At 64.3% G+C, this 19,243-nt stretch overlaps 1 protein-coding gene across 1 annotated transcript; it reads left to right on the forward strand.

Annotated features, from left to right (window-relative positions):
• Nucleotides 1–5,635: 5,635 nt before the first annotated feature.
• MYMK (myomaker, myoblast fusion factor) lies at nt 5,636–10,173 on the forward strand. The gene is made up of 5 exons (XM_004593454.2): nt 5,636–5,875; nt 8,208–8,322; nt 8,721–8,869; nt 9,576–9,692; nt 9,878–10,173. The coding sequence occupies exons 1-5, from the start codon at nt 5,648–5,650 to the stop codon at nt 10,025–10,027; spliced, it is 759 nt and encodes a 252-aa protein (XP_004593511.2). The 5' UTR covers nt 5,636–5,647; the 3' UTR covers nt 10,028–10,173.
• Nucleotides 10,174–19,243: the final 9,070 nt, after the last annotated feature.

Raw genomic sequence — 19,243 nt, forward strand, 5'->3', positions numbered from 1 at the left:
ACCCCCAACACACACACACACACACACACACCCCGGAGGAGGGCCTGTGGTGGCCTGAGGTGCAGGAATCCTCACCCCTGGCCTCCCCTCCCCCGCAGCTCCCTCTCCCACCCAGCGGTCCCAAGGGTGCCCCAGCCCCTGCCTGCGGGCTGGAGACAGGTGCCCAGGGCCCCACACTCGGTTTTCATTAAGGATCCCAGACACTGCTGGCCGCCGGCCAGGCCTGGCTCACGCGGGATCCATCCCTCCCTGGGGTCCAAAAACAGCCACCGGCCAGCGGGGCGAGGTTTGCAGGGGAGAGCGTCAGGGGCCCAGGCTGGAGCGAGGGGCCACCCCGAGCCGCCAGCCCCCTCCCCACGAGCCGCCTCCCATTACATAAGGGCCTCGCGGGCTGCCGGGGGTGACGTGCCCCGGCGGCACGCTGCCAGCCCCGGGGACGGCGACGAGCTGGCCTACCTGACCTGGCTGGGCAGGTCGTCTTCCCCCGGCCAGGGCCCAGGGCGCCAGGTGCGCTGCGGGGGCGGCGCCGCGAGCAGCCGCGCTCCGCCTTGGCCCGGCCCCCTCCCGGCCGGGCCGCCTCCCCTGGCCCGCTTCAAAGAGCCCGGGCGAGCGGTTCCCGGGAGGGGCTGCAGCCAGTGGCGGCGGGGCGGCCGGCGGCGGCCTTTATAGCTGTCAGGCAGACGGGGAGGATCTCACACTTCCCCAGCAGGCCGCTCCCCCGCCCGCCGCCGGCCGGCCTGGCGCACGCTTTAACCCGCTCTGCGCCTCTGGAGCGCGGCCAGGCCGGCCCAGCTGCCTGCTGGCTGCCGCGGGCGGCGGCCCGGGCCCGGGGCTGGGGAGCGCGCTGGGTGTCCAGACGCGGCGGCCTCCAGCCTGGGGTCAGCAGGGAAGCGGACAGAAGCACGCCCCCGCCCCGCCCGGCCAGCTTCTGTCCCCAGCCTGGGGGCCTCCCATCTGCAGAGCGGGTGTCCTGAGCAGTAGAAGGCCGAGCAGGTGGAGCAGGGGGCTTGCAGGGGGCCCAGCCAGGGCACCCGGGGAGGCCCCCTGGAGAGGGCAGACGTGCCCGGGGCCTTCAGACCAGACGGCCGGGATGGCCAGGGCCCGTGGGGAAGAAGCCAGTCATGGCTCTGCAGATGTCAACACCAGCTTGGCAGGGCGCAGGGGCCCAACTGAACCTGGGCCAGCCGGGCAGCCCCTGGCAGGGCCGGGCCCAGGGCTCAGGCCGCCCGCCATTGCTGCTGAGTCAGACTGGAGGGGCCAGGCCAGGCCAGCGCACTGGGCTGGAGCCCCTCGGGGGACAGGCGGCCTGCACGGCGGGGGCGGGCTCCTCCAGAGGCGGGCGGTGGAGAGGCAGCTCAGCCAGCCCACCGCTCAGCACCCCTGCCGGGCACTGCGGACAACAGGGCCAGGGCTGTGTGGGCATGGCCGGGAGCTGGGTAAGTCCTGCCCTGTGACTGACCACTGGCCAGAAAAGGTCAGGAGGGAACAGCCAGCAGTGACGGGCAGGAGCTGGGAGGGCAATGTCCATGTCAGAGCCCTCCAGGCCCTGGCCAACAGTGGGGACACCCGTTCCTTGCTGCCCTGTCAATGCTGGGGGGACAGTTCTCACCAGTCCCATTTCCCCGGGGGGTCCTGGGGCAGGAGGCAGAGCTCACCCTAACCCAGCCACACACTGCCCCCTGGAGTCTGCACGCGGAGGTGCAGGCATGGGGAGCCTTCTGCCCACCACGGGACCCCACACACGTGGTTCCTCTCCTGGACGCATGGACAGCCCCCTGGGTCCGCATCTTCCTCCCCTTCGGCCAGGCCCTTCCTGGGGATGCTGGCTCCCACATACAGCCAGTACCAGTGCCACAGTGACTAAAGGTTTCCTTTGAGAAAGGCCCAGGGTCTAATGCTACAGGTTGGCCACCTGGGACACGTCCCCTCTGGCTTTGTGACCTCCCGCAGGTGTGTGGCCCTCCAGGCTCCGTGGCCTCCAAGGAGCTCCCAAATGTAAGACCCACTGGCATCCAGCACACCCCCCAGTCCCCTGGGACACATGGTCAGTTAGGTATACACATGCAGGCATACTGACTCGGGGGCTCCTGCTGCTTAGCAGTGTGGGCATGCACCCCGCCAGGTGAGCAGAGGGGAGACCCTGGCACCAGGGTCTCCATGTTGTCCTGCAGGGGTGAGGGTGAGGCGTCTCTGTCCACTGTCCCCTGGCTGGGTGACAGGGAGAGTGCCCCGCTGGGAAGGAGGTCATGCCGGCCATCCCTAAGGGCAAGGGCCTTGGGAGACCTCAGTGAGCTGACCTGCTAGGGCTGGCCCTGACGTGCCCTGGGGTTCTCACTTCCCTTCCCATCCCATCTCAGTCGGCCATGTCAGAACAAGAGGAACTGTGGGGGCCTATGGGGCCAAGTCTGCTTGCTCTAAGGTCTGGAGGGGCACTTGTTGCTGGCACCAAGTAGGGGAAACCAGCCAGGGTGGCTGGCCCCACAGGATGGCACTGAAAATTCACCATCACCCAGCAAAGCTGCAAAAGGCAGCCAGGAGGTCTCCTGGCCATGTGGTCCCCTTCGAGGGCCACTCTCCCCACACCGCGGGGGGCTGGGGGCTCTGGTGGCAGTGGGGTCTGAGTTGGCCAATGACCCAGGTGTGACCAGAGTGGCCCCGACCAGCAGCTCCCTGCAGCACGGCCACTGGAAAGCAGGAAATGACCAACAAGGATTCAGATCCCAGGCCTGGCACTGGGTCCCATGGGTGCAGCAGTCCCCTCCCCTGCAGGTGTGCCCACCCTCAGTTAGGGTCCTGACTGAGGGCTGCCCCAGGAGCTCTACGGGGGTGGAAGAGCCTTCTGCCCGCTCCCCGCCACCCCCAGCGTCTCATCACCCCCAGCCCCACACAGCACGTCGCTCTGCAAGGAAAGAGCCCGGATGAGCCCGAAGCCACCTGTCCCCTCCACCCGCACTGGGTGCAGGGATACCTGGAGGACCCCACACAGAGCCCCAGAGCGCAAGCACTGCTCCAGGGCAACACAGCGCATGGAATGTGGAGGCCACAGAGGCAGCAGCTGGCCCAACTCTGGGTCAGCCAGGCAAACAGACAGCTGTCCCAGAGGCCGGAGCACACGGCATTCCGGACATTTCAGCACAGCTATAAAACGGCCGCGCCCCCGCCGGAGGTTGGGGGGCAGGGCGGGCTGCACCCCTCTCTCCACCACCCAGACGGATCTGGGACTGGTGCCCCCTGCTGGGCACAGGAAGGGCTTTGAGAGCAGCGCTCTAAGACCCTGTGCCTAGCTCTGGGCCCCCCACGCTCTCCGGGCCAGGGCTGGGAATCCTGGGCTTAACTGGGGGGTCTCGAGCAAGCTCCTGGCACATGCCGGGTGTGAAGTGGGATAAGAGGTGTGCACCCCACAGAAGGGCCCGTGGGACCCCAGGACAACCTCTGGCGCCTCCTCGGTACTTTTCCAGACGCGCCCAGGGTCGTGGGATATTTGAGAAGGGAGCGTGAGCCCCTGAGGGATAGCAGGGCTGCTGGGAGCAGAGGCCGGAGCAGCTGAGGCGAGAGGGTGGGGTCTGGGTTGGCTGGAGCCTGCAGCAGGTGAGAAGCAGGGGGAGGGGCGAGGAAGTGGGGGCGGGGCAGAAACAGGGACCCCAGCCCAGGCTGCTGGTTCCTCCTCTTCTCACTGCACAACATTCCCGGCGTCCCCCTTCGGGCCCCCCAGCCCCAGGGCCATCACTTCCTTTGCTCCCAGGAGCACCGAGGGTCACTCCAGCCCTGCTCTGAGCTGGACGCCTTCCCCACGCCAGCTGGGCTGTGTCCAGGAGGCTGGGCTCCGGCCGGAGCCGCAGACAGCTGCCCCACCTCCACCCCAGAGGGCGGCTCACGCTCCGCTCGGGCCAGCCTCTCCAAGTGGCCTGCTGGCCACCTGCCTGCCCCCTGGGGAAGCCCCCACTCCTCAACTGCTCCAGGCTACAGCCCTTCTGAGTCTTAGCCCACCATCTCTCCCTCCCCTTCTTTCCCCAAGCTGGCAGCCCTGGTCTGGATTACACAGCCATGATACACACACACACATGAATACACACATATGCACATACGTGCTCACACTCACATCCTGTGCCCAGCATTAACTGTGAGGCAGCCCGGTTTCCATGTGGGTTTGGCCCCCGGCATATCCTCCTAGCCCAACATAGAATCATGTCACCCCTGTTGGCACTCCTGGTAGAGACTGGGTCTGGGGCGTGTGCTGAGCAGACCCGCGGGGGCACGGGCCTGGGGAGCGTGCCCCCCACCCGCAGCCATGCACACACACAACAGACTCTGGTTTTCCCATTTGGAGAAGGAAGTGAGTTCCTCCGAGGCCAGACGAGCGGGCGGCAGCCACGCCCCCTTGGATGTTCATTCATTCTTTAGCAGCCATTGATTCAGCCAGGCTGTGCTGAACACACATGGCTTGCCAGATCCAGCCATGGCCCCCGCCCCAAATGCTGTGGTCCCAAAACCCAACAAGGGCATGTGCCAGAGGTGGGACATGGCCTAAGGGGCATGGGAGACCTCCACTGGCCTCACAGCCCAGGGGTGGGAAGCTTGTGGGGGTGGGCAGGCTGGGCAGAGCAGGGAGAGGAGAAGCAGAGGCAGACAAGGGGGTCCTGCAGACCTGGGCATCACACCGAGAACTGTGGGCACCCGGGCAGGGTGGCTCAGCCACACGGTCTCCCATTGCTGGCAGCGCAAACCAAGACAGAGATTTCTGGAAAGCGAAATGGTAGTTTTCAGATGGAAGGAAGAGGGGGCTGCCGGGAGCACCGAGTATCCACCAAGCAGTACTTCTGCTGACCACAAAGGACCCATCAAGCGACCTGGAGAATCAGCCTGGACAGCTCAAGCTGCACGGCCAGGGGGTGACGGGAGCCCGGCTGGGCAGGCCCCCAAGTCCTCTGATAACAATGGCGAGGGGTCGGGTCTTCCCCAGGGGCTGGCCAAAGAGCTGTTGTCAACAAGGAAGGGAAGCGCTCTCTGTGGCTAAGCTTCCGTCTGAGGTGCTGACATCCACAGGCGCCAGTCCAAGTCCTGACTGCCCCACTTGCGGTCCAGCTCCCTGCTCAGGTGCCTGGCAAAGCAAAGGAGGATGTCCTGGGGTGCTTGGCCCCTGCCCCCCATCTGGGAGACCTGGAAGAAGTCCCTGACTCCTGGCTCTGGCCTGGCCCAGCACTGGAGAATGAGCAGATTAAGGATCTCTCATCTCTCTTTCTCTCTCTCTCTCTCTCTCTCTCTCTCTCCCCCCTCCTCCTCACTGCAGCTCTGCTTTTCACATAAATACAAAGTAACCCTTTCTTGTGGAAGTCCCTAGTCTGCTAGTCACTTTAGGTAAGAGAGAGACAATGTAATGGGAGGGCCCAGGTGCGACCCAGGGCCCAGGGGACTGCAGGCTGGGCCTTAGCTGCAGGGTCCTTCTCGCAGGCACAGGTGGCTAACTCCTGGGTTCCTTTGTCCCCTGCCTCCCGGCCCAGCAGGGAAGGCAGCTGCAAGTCCCCAGAGAAAACAGATGTAGGTCCCTTGAGTCAGCTCCTGTGGCTGCTGAGGAGAAGAAAAAAAAAAGGCAGGGACAGGAGCTGCCCACGTGGCCTCAGCTGTCGGCATCCATGTGTCGCTGCCCGACATGTGCAGGGCAGAGCCGCCGGAGCCTCTGCCGGGAGCAAGTGAACAAGCGCCTTTCTCCCGGGGACGCCTCCGCCCCCAGCCACCAGCACCCATGGGGGCACTCGTGGCCAAACTGCTGCTGCCCACCCTCAGCAGCCTGGCCTTGCTGCCCACCGCCAGCGTGGCGGCCAAGAGACGCTTCCACATGGAGGCCATGGTCTATGTCTTCACCATGTTCTTTGTGGCGGTGAGTCTGGGGGCTTGTGGGGCGTGGGGAGGTGGGGGAAGCGCCAGAGGGAGGGGACCTGGGACTGGAGAGGGACCGGGAGAGGACACGCCCACCCCCAGACTCAAGTGCTGCCTGGGCCTTCCCGGGATGCCCACGTTCGGGCTCCTGGGTCCAGCTTCCCAGCAGCACCACAGCCAGGCAGGGCAGGGAGCATGAAGGACAGGCCCTGCCCAGCAGGAGCCCTTCCATCTGTGGAGCCTTCCTGAGCCAGGGCCTGCTCCCCTGAGCCTCCCACCCCACAGGCGCCCAGGCTCCGGGGGGCTGCCGTGGGGTGATCTCATCCCCCAAGCAGCTGAGTACCTGGTCCCTTGTAGGCCTTTCCTGCTGGGGCCCCCAGCTTGTGTGTCCGCCTGTCCATCTGCCTGTCGGCCCGCCTGTCCATCTGCCTGTCCGCCCGCCTGTGTACCCCTCTGCCTGCCCATCCACACCACCCATCCTTCCATCTGCCCATCTGCCTGCCTCTGCTCTCCCAGCCCTGCCCCTCCACGACGAATTTTCTCTCCATCTCTTCTCTCCCGCCTGGCTCTCCTCGGCTCTCAGGCACCAAGCCCCACCGAGTGCCCTCTCGGACGTTCAGCCCCCCTCCTGCCCCCGTCTGGCTGCCTATCCAGCCTGTGTGCCTGACCACTGGGCACCTGCCCCTCCCCCCAGCCTGTCCTGTTCCAGCCACTCTTAGGCACTGCCCCTTCTCTCATCAGTGCCAGCTCTAGGAAGCCCCACCCCCCTAGTGCAGGCCAGCTCTCCTACAGAACGCCAAGGACACATGTGGTCACAGATGGAGCCTGTGGGCACATACAGGTGCTTGCACACACGGCACATGCTTTGTACTTGCATCTCGAAGTGGTCAGGTCTGGCTTAGTCTGCAGCAGGAACGGGGCATGCCCGGGGGCTGGGGCACCGCCTCGACCCCTCCCGTGGTGCTGGGGCCCTTGGGTGAGGGCTGGGCCACAAGCGCTCACATTGCTTGCTCCTGGCTGGCCACTGGCCTGGGCCATCTCGGGAAGATCAGATGGGAGCCCGGAGCAGAATGGGACCTCCCGGCTGGGGACACCAGCTGGGGTTTTGTTCCCAGGGGCCTGGCTCCCCTCCCCTCCCTGCCTGGGCTGAGCTGGCCCCACAGCTGCCCGTGAGGCCAGTCTTGGAGATCAGAGATCACAGACCTGCCCTGCCAGGCCCCAGAGCGGCACGGGCAGCTGCCCCGTGTCACAGATGTCCCCAAGCCTCCAAGTCACAGCCGGCGCCGCCCAGTGTGTGGTTTCTGCCCCGCCCCCACCAATCGCCATAGCTGGATTGCTGGGAACTCCAGAGTGCAAGGTTCTAGTCCCCGCGCCTGGAGAATGCACCCCGTGGTCAGCCACTGGCCTGAATGTCCACAGCCACGCCCCACACAGCCACGCCCCACACAGCCACGCTCCCCTGGGCTAGATCTCACCAGAGAGCCACATGCCAGGGTGGCCCTGCCCCTCCTCCCTGGGCAGGTGCCCGGTTACCCTCCCATGCTGCAGGCAGAACTGCATCCCTTAGGGGCAGCCTGCTCCCTGTCACCCAGGGGGAGGCGCAGGCGGTGGACACTGAGAGATGTGGCTGAGCAGCACCCAGCCCAGCCCGCAGAGGCCTGGAGCCAGATCAGAGATGCTGACAGCCGCCACCGCCCTGCTCAGGACACAGCTCCTCTCTGCCGTCAGTGGATACGCTCTACATGGGCCCTAACGTCCCTCACTGTTCCTGCCCTGCCCCCAGGGGGGCTGCTCCCTCCTGCCCCGCTGGCCCCTGGCCAGCTCACACTGGGGGGACTTGTCAGGGTGATACAACCACATAATTAAATCTGACTGTGAGAACGAGAAGGGACACTTGAGCACAGTGGGGACCCGTGCAGAGATCTTGCTGTGGCTGGGCCAGGCCAAATCCAGGAGGCCGAGCTCCATCCGGGTCTCCATGTGAGTGCAGGCACCCTGCCTCCCAGGCACAGGGCAGGGAGCTGTCCTGGAAGTGGAAGTGGCTACGCTGTTGGTGGCCACTTAGACCACAGCACCACACCACTGACCACAGAATCCCGCGAGCAGCGTTCTAGCCAAGTACCCAGGCGACACAAACTCCCTCTGGAGCCAGCCGTGGAAGGGGCAGTGGTTCAGAGGGATCTCTGCTGAGTGACACAGGGCCCTGCCACCCAGGAGAAGCCGTGAGCTCCTCACACACCCATGTCCCCCTTGATTCCTGTGAGACTGCCAGGGGAGGGCTGGTGGGGACCCTGTTTCTCAGGCCTGTGCTGACCGCGCCGGCCCCCTGGCAGCTGTACCACGCCTGCAGCGGGCCGGGCCTGTCTGTGCTGTGCTTCATGCGCCACGACCTGCTGGAGTACTTCAGTGTCTACGGGACGGCGCTCAGCATGTGGGTGTCGCTTATGGGTGAGTGCCACCCCCAGCCCCCTCGTCCTGCTCCAGGGTGCCAGAGTCACCCCGGAGGAAGCACCCTGTTGTAACAGGGACCTGTGCAGGGGCTAGCATGCGCCCGCCCCACTCCTGCCTGGGGAGCTCTGGGCTGCTCCCAGCTCAGCTCCCTCCTCTCCACGAAGCCCCCACAGTAGGAGCACCCATGAAGCGCTCAGCTCTAGTTCCTGGGGGCTTCATCCCAGTGATCCCTGGGGACAGACTCCCCCCACACACACACACTCCCATGTGCTCCTGTGACCCCAAGCTCCCAGGTCGGGTTGACCCCCAGGGCCCTGAGGGGCGGGCAAAGCAGGGTGGGTGGAAGGGGTCCCTCAACTGCTGCTTTCTCTTCGTGTCCATGCCCCACCCTCCAGCGCTGGCCGACTTCGAGGAGCCGCAGAGGTCCACGCTGGTGATGCTGGGCGTGCTGACCATCGCCGTCCGCGTCTACCACGATCGCTGGGGTTATGGAGTGTACTCGGGCCCCATCGGCTCGGCTGTCCTCATCATTGCTGCCAAGTGGGTGCGTGCCCCGCCCCCGGGACCCGGGGCTCCTGCCAAAACCCAAGCACAGGGCTCTCAGGGCCAGCTGACCGTGCCCGCCACCCAGGTTCCTGACTCTGAGCCTCCCGAGAGTCCACAAACACCCTGGGGAAGTGACTGCCACCTGCCCACGGAAGCCTAGTCCGCCGTGCTGTCATGGGTATTGTTAGCAAGCGGGATCCCAGGCACAGTGAGGACCAAGGCCTAGGCGGACTCAGAGGACTTCCTGGCAGGAGTGGGGTTAACAAGGAGGGAGGGTATGGCAGCAGGAGTCACACACTGCTCAGGTCCCCAGCAGAGCCTGTACCAGCCAAGGCTGGGGGTCGGGCACCCTCTTGCCAGGCTCTGCCACCTTCCCGGGCTTAATGACCCCCTGAGTTCTGAGCACCCATTGCAGAAGTCAGCTGGGGGTGGTGACCGCTACACCAGCTCCTGTACCTGGGGCGGCAACCGGGGCGGTCCCTCGGGCCCCGCTGAGGCCACATGGCGTGGGGACCTCAGGAGCTGTCAGTAACCATAGGGCTGCCCCTGGCTGAAAAGCATGGGTGCAGGGCGGGCTGCCCCGTCCCAGAGACAGGAGGGGAGCAGGGTTCCTGGGTGGGAGGTGGGTCACCCAGGATGGGCCCACCGATGGCTGGGGGTGAAGAGGACTGTCCCCAACACGCTGTCGCCCTGTCGACCTGCAGCTGCGGCAGATGAGGAAGAAGAAGGGTCTGTACCCTGACAAGAGCGTCTACACACAGCAGCTGGGCCCCGGCCTCTGCTTCGGGGCGCTGGCCCTCATGTTGCGCTTCTTCTTTGAGGTACCGAGCCCAGGTGGCATGGGGCTGGGGTGCAGCCTTGTGGGCCTGAGGCCCCCAGAAAGATGGGGACCACCTCCTGAGAGCTGGGATCTATGAAGCCATGCCCAGCCCTGCAGGAGGGGGAGAGAAACAAAGAGGGAGGCAGCTTGCCAGTTGCCTGCTGACGGGCGACCCCTGCCTCACAGGACTGGGACCACACGTATGTCCACAGCTTCTACCACTGCGCCCTGGCCATGGCCTTCGTCCTGCTGTTGCCCAAGGTCAACAGGAAGGCGGGGGACGCGGGGGTCCCGGCCAAGCTGGACTGCCCCACCCTTTGCTGCGCCTGCATCTGATGCCGCTGCCCCGCCCCCCAGCTGCCCACCTGCCTCCCATTCCACCGGGAACTTGGCCCCACCCTTGACAGAAGATCTTCCTAGTCCCCAGCCCGACCAGCAGCACAGGGCGTGGCCAGCATCCACCTCCCCTGCCCACTGTGTCCTCCGCCGGCCCGAGCCCAGTGCCTGTCCTAGGCATCCGCTTGCCTTTGGAAACAGGTGGTGACTGTGCCTCAGGCTCTGGCTGCGCCCAGTTGGGAAGGCCTGGCCGGGCCCTCAGCCCTTTCCCCGTTAGGAGGCAGGGTGTGCATTGTGTCATTTCAGAACAAGTGCCTTCCTCCCTGCCCCTTGTGCGAGTTTGTCCTGGAGCGCTGTTTGGTCGGGTGTTAAGGCACTGCTGGGAACCGGTCCCCACAGCCTGTCCGCCACCTGGGGCGGCCACTGCTCGCCCTAAGGTCACCTCTGTCCTCTGCCACATCCCCTGGCTGCCTGTCCTCCTGATGGGCATCAGGCCACACATGCCTGTACACACACATGGACACATGAGCCACACGCCATGCGCGCACCATGAAGCTGTGTGCACAACACACCTGCAGATACTGCACACCACGAAAAAAGTAGGACACCCTGAAAAAAGTAGGACACCCTGAACTTGCTGTCCCTCTTGGGGCCTCAGCCCCAGGCGGGGGTGGGGGGAGGCGGTGGCGAAGCAGGTGCCTGGGGGCAGGGGGCGGACTCTCCCTTCCCCCTCCTCCTCTGGCTTTCCCCCAGTCAGCAGAGGCCACACTGACAGGCACTCGGCTACAGAGCCCTGATTTATGGAGGCCGGCTGGGAGCTCCGCCAAGTGTGTAAGTCACGGGCAATTAGGAGGCACACTCCAGTCCCCGGTGTGGCAGTGGTAGACCTGCGCCCAGCCTCCCCCCTTGCAGCAAGCAGGCTGGCCACCACAGCTACCCCTCACACATCAGGACGAGGACCCTCGGGGCCAGGGAGGAGGGGACCGCTCCACTGCCACTGTCCAGGGGTGCCCAGGGGCCTCCAGACTGACAAGAACAGACAGTGTTATGTTCAGACTCCTGGTGGTGCTCAGGCCCCCATTTGTGGACCTGGAGCCGGAAAGGGCCTCCTAGGTCACCCCAACCAGCCCTGGTGAGGGCCACCGAAATGCCCTCCAGTAAGCAGCCACAGTCGCCACGGGCACCCCTGCAGGTCTGGGCAGTACTCAGGGTGATTACGCTTGGCAGCCTCGGAGCACGGCTGCCTGTGACAGTACCTTCGACGTACCTTCATTTTGACAAAGTCTCATTTAAGCAGCTGTGTATTCCGGGCTAGGGTGAATGAAGGGGTCCCAGTGATGCTGGGAGTGGTGGGAAATAGACCTCATGTGAAATACAGGATTGGCTGGCTAGGCCACTGAAACCCAAGGTGGATGTGTCGAGGACCCGGAAGGTGGCCAGCACTCTGATGCCCACAGGGCTGGTGGCTGCTGTGTGGGTCAGAGTTGCTTCTGTGGGCATACAATTTGGGGGAAGGCTTTAGACCAGAGACACAGCAGTGGGGCTTGGTTCCGGGGGCCTGGCTTCAGCCCTGCTACCAGTTCACAGGTGGATTCGAAGGTGATGGACACTGCCCCTGCGGCTTGTCAGAGAGGGGTCGGTGGGCACGGACCCAGCCGCAGTGCCCCTGAGCCTGCCCACGCCCGCCCATCTCAAGGTCAGCCACCCCTAAATCTCCAGCCCTTGACCCTGCCTACATGTGCCTGGTGCTAGTTAGAGCTCACCGCAGGCAGGCAGGCAGGCAGGGAGGGGAGGGTGCTGCACCGTGCAGCGGACAGACAACGAGAGGGATTATAAACACTGCTGCAACGTAGACAAAACAGTCTATTGTAGCGGCCTGGCCCGCCCCGCGCGAGACTGGCATGGTGTGGGGAGCTGCCCGTCTCCCTCCCCCCTCCAGCAAGGGCGTCCTCAGCCTAGTAGGGCTGTTTGCGTCTGAGGGCTGCGGCCTTTGTCGTGTCTGCTACTGAAATTTCCTGTCCAGGAAGACCAGCTGAAACGTGACACTTTTATTGCCCCTTGTAAACCGGCTTTATGGTCCCCATCCACTTCACCCCCGGGGGCTGGGAGCTGCAGCTAGGGGCGGGCCAGGAATTCCGCTCTGCAGAGGCGGGGCCTCACCAGGGCTCAGCTGGGGAATCCGGAGGAGCCGCGGAGGCCCAGGGGTGCTGGCGTGCCGCGGGCTGGCTCGGCATGGCCAGGAGGAAGCCTAAGCCACAGGGGACCCGCCGGCTGGCGGGTGGGGTGACCTGAACTATCACCCCTCACTCTGCCCCCAGCTGCCTCACTGTGAGTGGGGACAGCAGTGCCCTCCACCCGTACCCCCCAACCCCAAGGGTGGGCAGAGCCTTGGCAGCTGTCCGGACACAGCCAGGGCAGCAAGGAGGGGTGGGCAGGGCCAGGCCAGGCCACGGACCGGGTCCCAGCTCTGCCACTGTCTGTGTCGAGTCTGGGTTGGCGTGTTTGGGTGAGAGCAAGAATGAGTGTAACAGTAACCTCCGTCCGCCCCAGAAGAGCCTCACCCTGGGAAGGCACCACGCTCCCCGAGATTGCCAAACACGTGGCCGGGAAGGCCTGAGACCCTAACCGGCACGTGGGCGGACCTGGACCAGCCTGCAGACATCTGGCTCTTGGAACACGCCAGGTTCTGGGGTTCTGCACCCCGTGAGAGGGTGAGAGGCCTCCCACAGGAGCCACGTGGCTGAGGAGAGCCGTAGTTTGGGCAGCATAGGAGCAGGCGGTGACCGGGTCTGCAGGTCGGAGCTCATACTGAGCTGGAGACAAGTGGGCAGCTGCCATGCCCGAGACCCCTGGCCAGCAGAGCCAGAAGAAAGGATGGGGTGGGCTTGCTGGGCCCTCACCACCTGTCCCTGGGTGGGCCTCTGCAGTGTGCGGGTCCTGCGCCTGGCAGCTGCTCAGCCTGCTGGGAGGGGCATCCAGGCACTGCCTCTCCTCTGGCAAAGCTGGTCCTTCAGTGGAAAGGGACAGGGGTGGAAGGGCCAGGGTCCAGGCACTGCCTGCAGCACACGGGCCAGTGTGGTATCCCGCAAGGCCAAGGACAGCATCCTGCTCCCAGCAGGAGTGCGTGAGAGGCCCTGGACACACAGGCAGCCATGTCCACATCCATCTTGGCAAGGGCAGCTTTTGCCCTGTTGAACAGTCCACTCCCAGACCGGCACCCACAGCGAGCCCACCGATCCAGCCTGGGGGTTGACTCTGTGGTTGATCCCGAGTCAGACTGTGGCACCTGCTAAGGCCGAAGCAGGTGAACTTGGGCTAGTTCTCCCCAGACCAATAGCATCCAGTCCATGTGTGGGTCGTTGACTCCACCCCCACCCCAGCCACACACCATGGGACACACACCGTGGGCGGCTCTGCCCAGTCCACCTGGAGCCCCTGGAACCCTGGGCTTGGCTGGGAGGAGCCAGGTCCCAGGCAGTGGGGCAGCGGCTGTGGGCCAGGCAGATGGAAGCGGTAAGCACCGTGCCTGGCTCCTCTTGCACAGCCGGGGGCCTGACTGTGCTATGGGGTGCGGCTCCCTGCCTCCGGCTTTGTTTTCCTAACAGCTCACAAACAGGAGCCCCAGCTGGAGCCAAGCTCCCGGGCAGCTGTGTCCACATCTGGAAGGTGTTTAGGTAGAACCCAGGCCCCTGCACGGCACAGCTGGTCATTACCCACTGCCAGCTCAGGAACTCCTGGACACTGTGGCCTGGGACCCCAGCCCTGGCTGCTGGAGCCTGGCTGGGGTGGGGCAGGCGGGGGAGCCGGGGCATCCGCAGGCTGCTGGCAACCACTGAGGAAAAGGCCAGAACTGGAGCTGTCCGTGCAGAGACCAGCTTCCCAGGCCCGTGAACACCTGCTGTGCCGCGGGGCTGTGTCCTGTCCATCCGTGTGGCCATGCCTGCGTCCGCCTCCTCATGGGCTTGGCCAACTCACTTGACAGGCTGGAAATCTGACGAGTCCCAGACTCGGTCTGCATGCCTAAGTACTCATCTTGGGAAAACCAGGACCTGAACCCTCCCCCTGCCCTAGTTCGGGGTGTGTCTATCCCCACTGCCATCTGCTGGCTACCCCTCAAGGCCTCCCCAGCAGGTTCTGCCAGGATAGCCCAGCGTGGACTGTGCCAGCTGCGACTCCCTGCCCACCAGCAGGTCGGAAGCACCAAGCCTGCTGCACACCTGGTGGTCACACGTGTGTACAAGGAGGAGGGCTACGTGGCCACGCCATGGCTGCCATGGCACCAGCCAGTGCCCTGTGAGGGTCCCTAGCCATTCCCCCACCCCCGCACTGCCTGCCACTGCTTCATTACAGTATCTCCATTCTTTAAGTAAAGATTGATTCGTGTGAAAAGCAGTTACAAAGAGCTCTTCTATCCTGTGGTTCACTCCCCAAATGGCCACACTGACCAAGGCTGGGCCAACGCCGGAGCTTCTTCCGGGTCTCCCACATGGGCACAGAGGCCACTGCTTTTCCAGGCACGTTAGAAGGGAAGCAGCCAAAGCTCAAGCTGGTCCTCAGAGGGGATGCTAGCACCGCACCTTGCCCCGAAGCTGTTCTGTCAGCATCATTGAGCTCGATTCCTATGAGGACAGAGGTGTGGATGTGGTCCGTTTTCTCAGCTTCCCCCTGCGGGGGTGGGGGGTGAAGGACTCCTCACCATCTGCCAGGAAATTCATCAAGCTGAGCGAGTCACCGCGTGGCCTGAGCCTCCTGCGTGGGGCGTGTCACCGCGTGGCCTGAGCCTCCTGCGTGGGGCGTGTCACCGCGTGGCCTGAGCCTCCTGCGTGGGGCGTGTCACCGCGTGGCCTGAGCCTCCTGCGTGGGGCGTGTCACTGCGTGGACTGAGCACAGGCAGGCTCTAGGCACCATGACCTGCGATGGGGTGTGGGTCAAACACAAGGAGGCTGCTGACTTAGAACCTTGCAATTAAAGCGAGGTGAGAGAGAACACACACGCACACACGGCCTGGGACCCAGAACACACAGGTGCCCTCAGAGTGCAACCTCAGGAAGGAACACAGCCTGCTGGGGAAGCAGCCGCGGCAGGGGCTGAGCCTCAGCCTGTCAAGGCTTCCCGGAGCAGCCAGCCTCATCCTGCTCCCAGCGCACCGACTCCATGTGCCTTGGTTTTATCACTTGCTCCTTCGCAGCAAGAAAAGCTCCAGCTTGCCGATCACCCCCTTCCCACCGCTGAGCCTGAGACCCTGAGCTCCCTCCGCTCCGTGAGGCGTCAGTGTCCTTGGTGCGCAGGCGTGAGCCTGCACTTGCTACCTGCTCCAGGGTTTCGTGCGAGGCATCGTTCTTACAAGGTGCGTACGGGCAGGACTGCCCCCTCCCGAACTCTGCTGTCACTGCTGGTCTGTGTGCGTTGCTGTCACTGCTCTGTGGACCAACTCCTGTTCTTCCTTTGCCCGTCCAGGTGCCTTGCTCTCTTACTTCCCACCTTCTATGGACTACCAGGCTTGCTCTAAGGGTTTACTTATTTGTTTAAGATTCATTTTATTTTTATCGCAAAGTCAGATATACAGAGAGAAGGAGAGACAGAGAGGAAGATTCTCCAACCGATGTTTCACTCCCCAAGTGAGCCGCAATGCCCGGTGCTGCACCGATCCAAAACCAGGAGCCAGGGACTTCTTCCAGGTCTCCCACACGGGTGCAGAATCCCAAGGCTTTGGGCCGTCCTTGACTGCTTTCCCAGGCCACAAGCAGGGAACTGGATGGGAAGCGGGGCTGCTGGGGTTAGAACCAGCACCCATATGGGATCCTGGCACGTTCAAGGTGAGGACCTCAGCCGCTAAGCCACCACGCCAGCCCCAAGGGCTTATTTATTCTTGTTTGAAATTCAGAGAGACAGAGGGAGAAAGATCTTCCATGCATTGGTTCACTCCCCAAATGGCCACAGTGGCCAAAGTGGAGCTGAGCTGACCATGGCCAGGAGCCAGGAGCTTCTTCCAGGTCTCCCACGCGGGTGCAGGGTCCCAAGGCTTTGGGTCACCTTCTGCTGCTTTCCCAGAGCACAAGCAGGGAACTGGATGGGAAGTGGGACAGCCGGGCACTCACATGGGACGGTGGCATTGCTTAGCCTGCCAACTACACTGGAGCTCATGGGTTATCTGGGTTTTTAATTTTAGTCGCTGCCTCCCTGTCTCAGGTTACACTGTTTCTATTCCTTCAGTAGCCACTTACTGAAGCCTGAACTGAGGGGCTCCCTGCCACGGGACACATGCCAGAACTGGAGAGCGACTCTGCCCCACGTCCTGGGGTGTGTGACTGTGCAGGCTGCCCACCCTTCCCCTAAACCCCACGTGACCTTTGGGGTATCAGGGCTGGTTCAGCACGCACCGTACAGCCCTTGGAGCTCGTGTGAGGGTGGGATTAGCAGCCTGACACAGCCCCCTCCTGAGACAGCCCCAGCCCCCACCACTGTCCCCAAGGGAACAGAGCACTCAGCCCGTGTGTGCAGGTGTGTTTGTGCCCGTGCTGTGTGCATGTGTACATGTGTGTATGTGTGGTATGAATGTTTGTACATACGTGTTTATGTGCCACTGGAGGGGGGCTGGGAGCCTGCAGCGTGCCAGGAGGACCTGCGGTCAGGGTGACCTTCGCCGGAGGGACCTGAGCCCACATGGGATATTCAGGCCAGGTCTCAGGGTTGCTCTGCTGGGAACAGGGGCAGCGGCAGGAGTGCCAGCGGCCCTACCCTCCCTCCAAGCGTTTGGATCCAGGAACTGAGGGCTTCTCTCTGCCAGTATCCTGGGGGCCCTGCAACGTGGGGAGAAGAGACACCCCGTAGAGCTGGGCTCCTGAGCCCCGGAGGTGCCTGGGAGGCCACTGCACTTCAGCCTCTGACCTGTTACCTGCGGGGGAGGGACCCAAGATGAGCTGCGGAGGACTCTGCACCAGGGCGACAGCTGGGCACAGCTGCCTCCAGAGGACACTGCTCCCACACGCCTGGGACACAAGGTCAGACGCCATTCCCGGCACAGGCCCTGCGCCAGCCGGCCAAGCCAGGGGATGGTCTGTCCTGGGGCCCTACTGGCCCTGGCCCAGCCCCACAGTCCCTCCCCTGAGCCCTGCTTGGATGTGGGGGAGTTGGATAGGTGGGAATTTCCTGTCCATAAGGGGGACACTGTAGGCTTTCCCTCGGAGGTCCCCCTGAGCTCTCGGCAGCCATTTTGGGCACTCGGAGGACCTCGTGGCCCCCAGGCAGGACCTGCGGCCAAGTCCCGGCTGACCTGGTGCTGGTATTTCCTGCTTGAGTTCAGGGGCCGGCATCAGCTAGACCCTGCTGGCTGCACGGCCCCACTGGCCGGCTCCCTGCCTTCCGCCCTGTCCCCACACCACCCACCCCAGTGAGCGTCTACACTTGTTCCTTGTGTCTCTCACCCCTCCCGCACTCCTGGCTCCCTGGCTGGGGGACCTTGCACCCCCAGGGCCCGGATCCACAGGCTCAGAGCCCCTACAGTTGTCAGGGTGCGTGCATCCAGAATTCTGGGTCTTTGCTTTTGTATTTTATTTCAGTGTCCCTCAGGAAACACGCAGATGAGCAAGTGAGCCATGAGTCCAAGTAGGCTCAAAGCAAAATCACCCACCATTCTCATTCCGAGCCAAACAGAGACCCCAAAGGCACCGAAAGAGAAACCGCCTTCCAGGACCCCACGGTACCCAGGCAAACCCTACCACCTAAAACCTTACTGTAGACCCCCACCCCAGCACAGAGGAACCCCTAACCCTGCCACCAGGACTCAGGGTCCCTGGCCCCGCCCCCAAGGTCCCTGCCCCGCCCCCAGGACTTAGGGTCCCTGGCCCCGCCCCCAGGACTCAGGAGCCCTGGCCCCACCCCCAGCACTCAGCCCTGGCCCCGCCCCCAGCACTCAGCCCTGGCCCCGCCCCCAGAATTTAGGGTCCCTGACCCCCGCCCACAGCACGCAGTACCTAACCCCGCCCACAGCGCTCATGGTCCCTGGCCCCGCCCACAGCCGGGTCACGTGTCCTCAGGCATGACGGTCACTTCCGGTGCCTGTGGGTCAGCGTGGCCCGGTCGGCGGACTGGGGGTCGCGGGAGGGCCCGTCCGGAGGGCTGCAGCCCGGCTGTCGCCAGGCCCTTGACCCTTCCCGGAGTCAGGAGTTCCGGCTCCTGCCGGGAAAGGCCCAACCCGACGCGCCCTGCTGCCCCGGGCAGCCGCACCGGAGAGCCCGGTCAGGAAGCCGGGCCGAGCTGACCCGAGGGACCCCAAGCCATCCAGTAGCCCCCAGGTCCCGGGTCTCAGGGGCCCCTAGAGAGGGAAAGGTGATGGGGTGGGTGGCAAGTGGCGCTTCCACCGCTGGTTCGCTGCCCCAGGGCAGGGGCCTGGCTGGCCTGGGTGCCCCACGGAGGTCCAAGGGCCCAGGGGCACGCACTCTCACCCACAGATGGATGCACACGCGTGCACAGACACACAAGGGCGGGCAGGCCCCGGGCCCTACACTCTGTGGCCTGGCCCATGCGACGGACACTGCTGACCTGGGATTGTGCCCCCACCCCCAGAAGTCATCAGGAAGGGGACTTGGGAGAAGGCAGAGAGGAAGCTGGCAGGGTCCCCTGGCAGTCACAGGTGGCAGCGGCAGCCTGGGCCCCCACCTGTGTTGGATGGCCTGGTCCCCCCCCCCAGCTGTATTCCCTGTGTACCCTGGGCACTCCCAAGGGGCCAGGAGGGGAGTGGAGGTGCCTGGGGCCCTGGACCGCACAGGCAGTCCTCTCTCCCCACCCCAGGAACACGTGCCTGCTCTGGCAGGATGCGAGCACTTAGGTCTCCCCAGCTCAGCACAGGTTCCCCCATCCACCACCGGCAGCCTTGGCATGTCACGGGTCTGGAGCCAGGAAGGGGAGCTCTCGGGACCGCACGGGCTGCTCTGGGTGGGAGCTGAGCCTGAGTGGGGCCTGGGCACATCCAGGGGAGTCCCTCCCCTGGCACCAAGCCACCTCCATCTGCTGCCCTCCTCATGTCCACTTGGCTGGCACCTGTGTGACTTCCAGCAGGAGGGGTCAGGAAGGGGTCCAGCCCTGTAATGTGGGTGTTCACGGGGCACAGGCAACCCTGGGGGCAAACCCCGCCTGTCCCTCACACAGGTACAGAGAGGGGAATCCTGAGTGCCCCGCTGGGCCACTTCCCAGGTGTGGGTAGACTGTCAGAACCTC

The sequence above is a fragment of the Ochotona princeps genome, chromosome 14 (genome assembly GCF_030435755.1).
Source record: "Ochotona princeps isolate mOchPri1 chromosome 14, mOchPri1.hap1, whole genome shotgun sequence".
In the NCBI taxonomy this organism is placed as follows: Eukaryota; Metazoa; Chordata; class Mammalia; order Lagomorpha; family Ochotonidae; genus Ochotona; species Ochotona princeps.

Coding starts and splice junctions, on each gene's coding strand:
- MYMK (XM_004593454.2), top strand. CDS start 5,648: ATGTGCAGGGCAGAGCCGCCGGAGCCTCTGCCGGGAGCAAGTGAACAA. Junction 5,876..8,207: donor TCACCATGTTCTTTGTGGCG/GTGAGTCTGGGG, acceptor GCCCCCTGGCAG/CTGTACCACGCCTGCAGCGG. Junction 8,323..8,720: donor CATGTGGGTGTCGCTTATGG/GTGAGTGCCACC, acceptor CCCACCCTCCAG/CGCTGGCCGACTTCGAGGAG.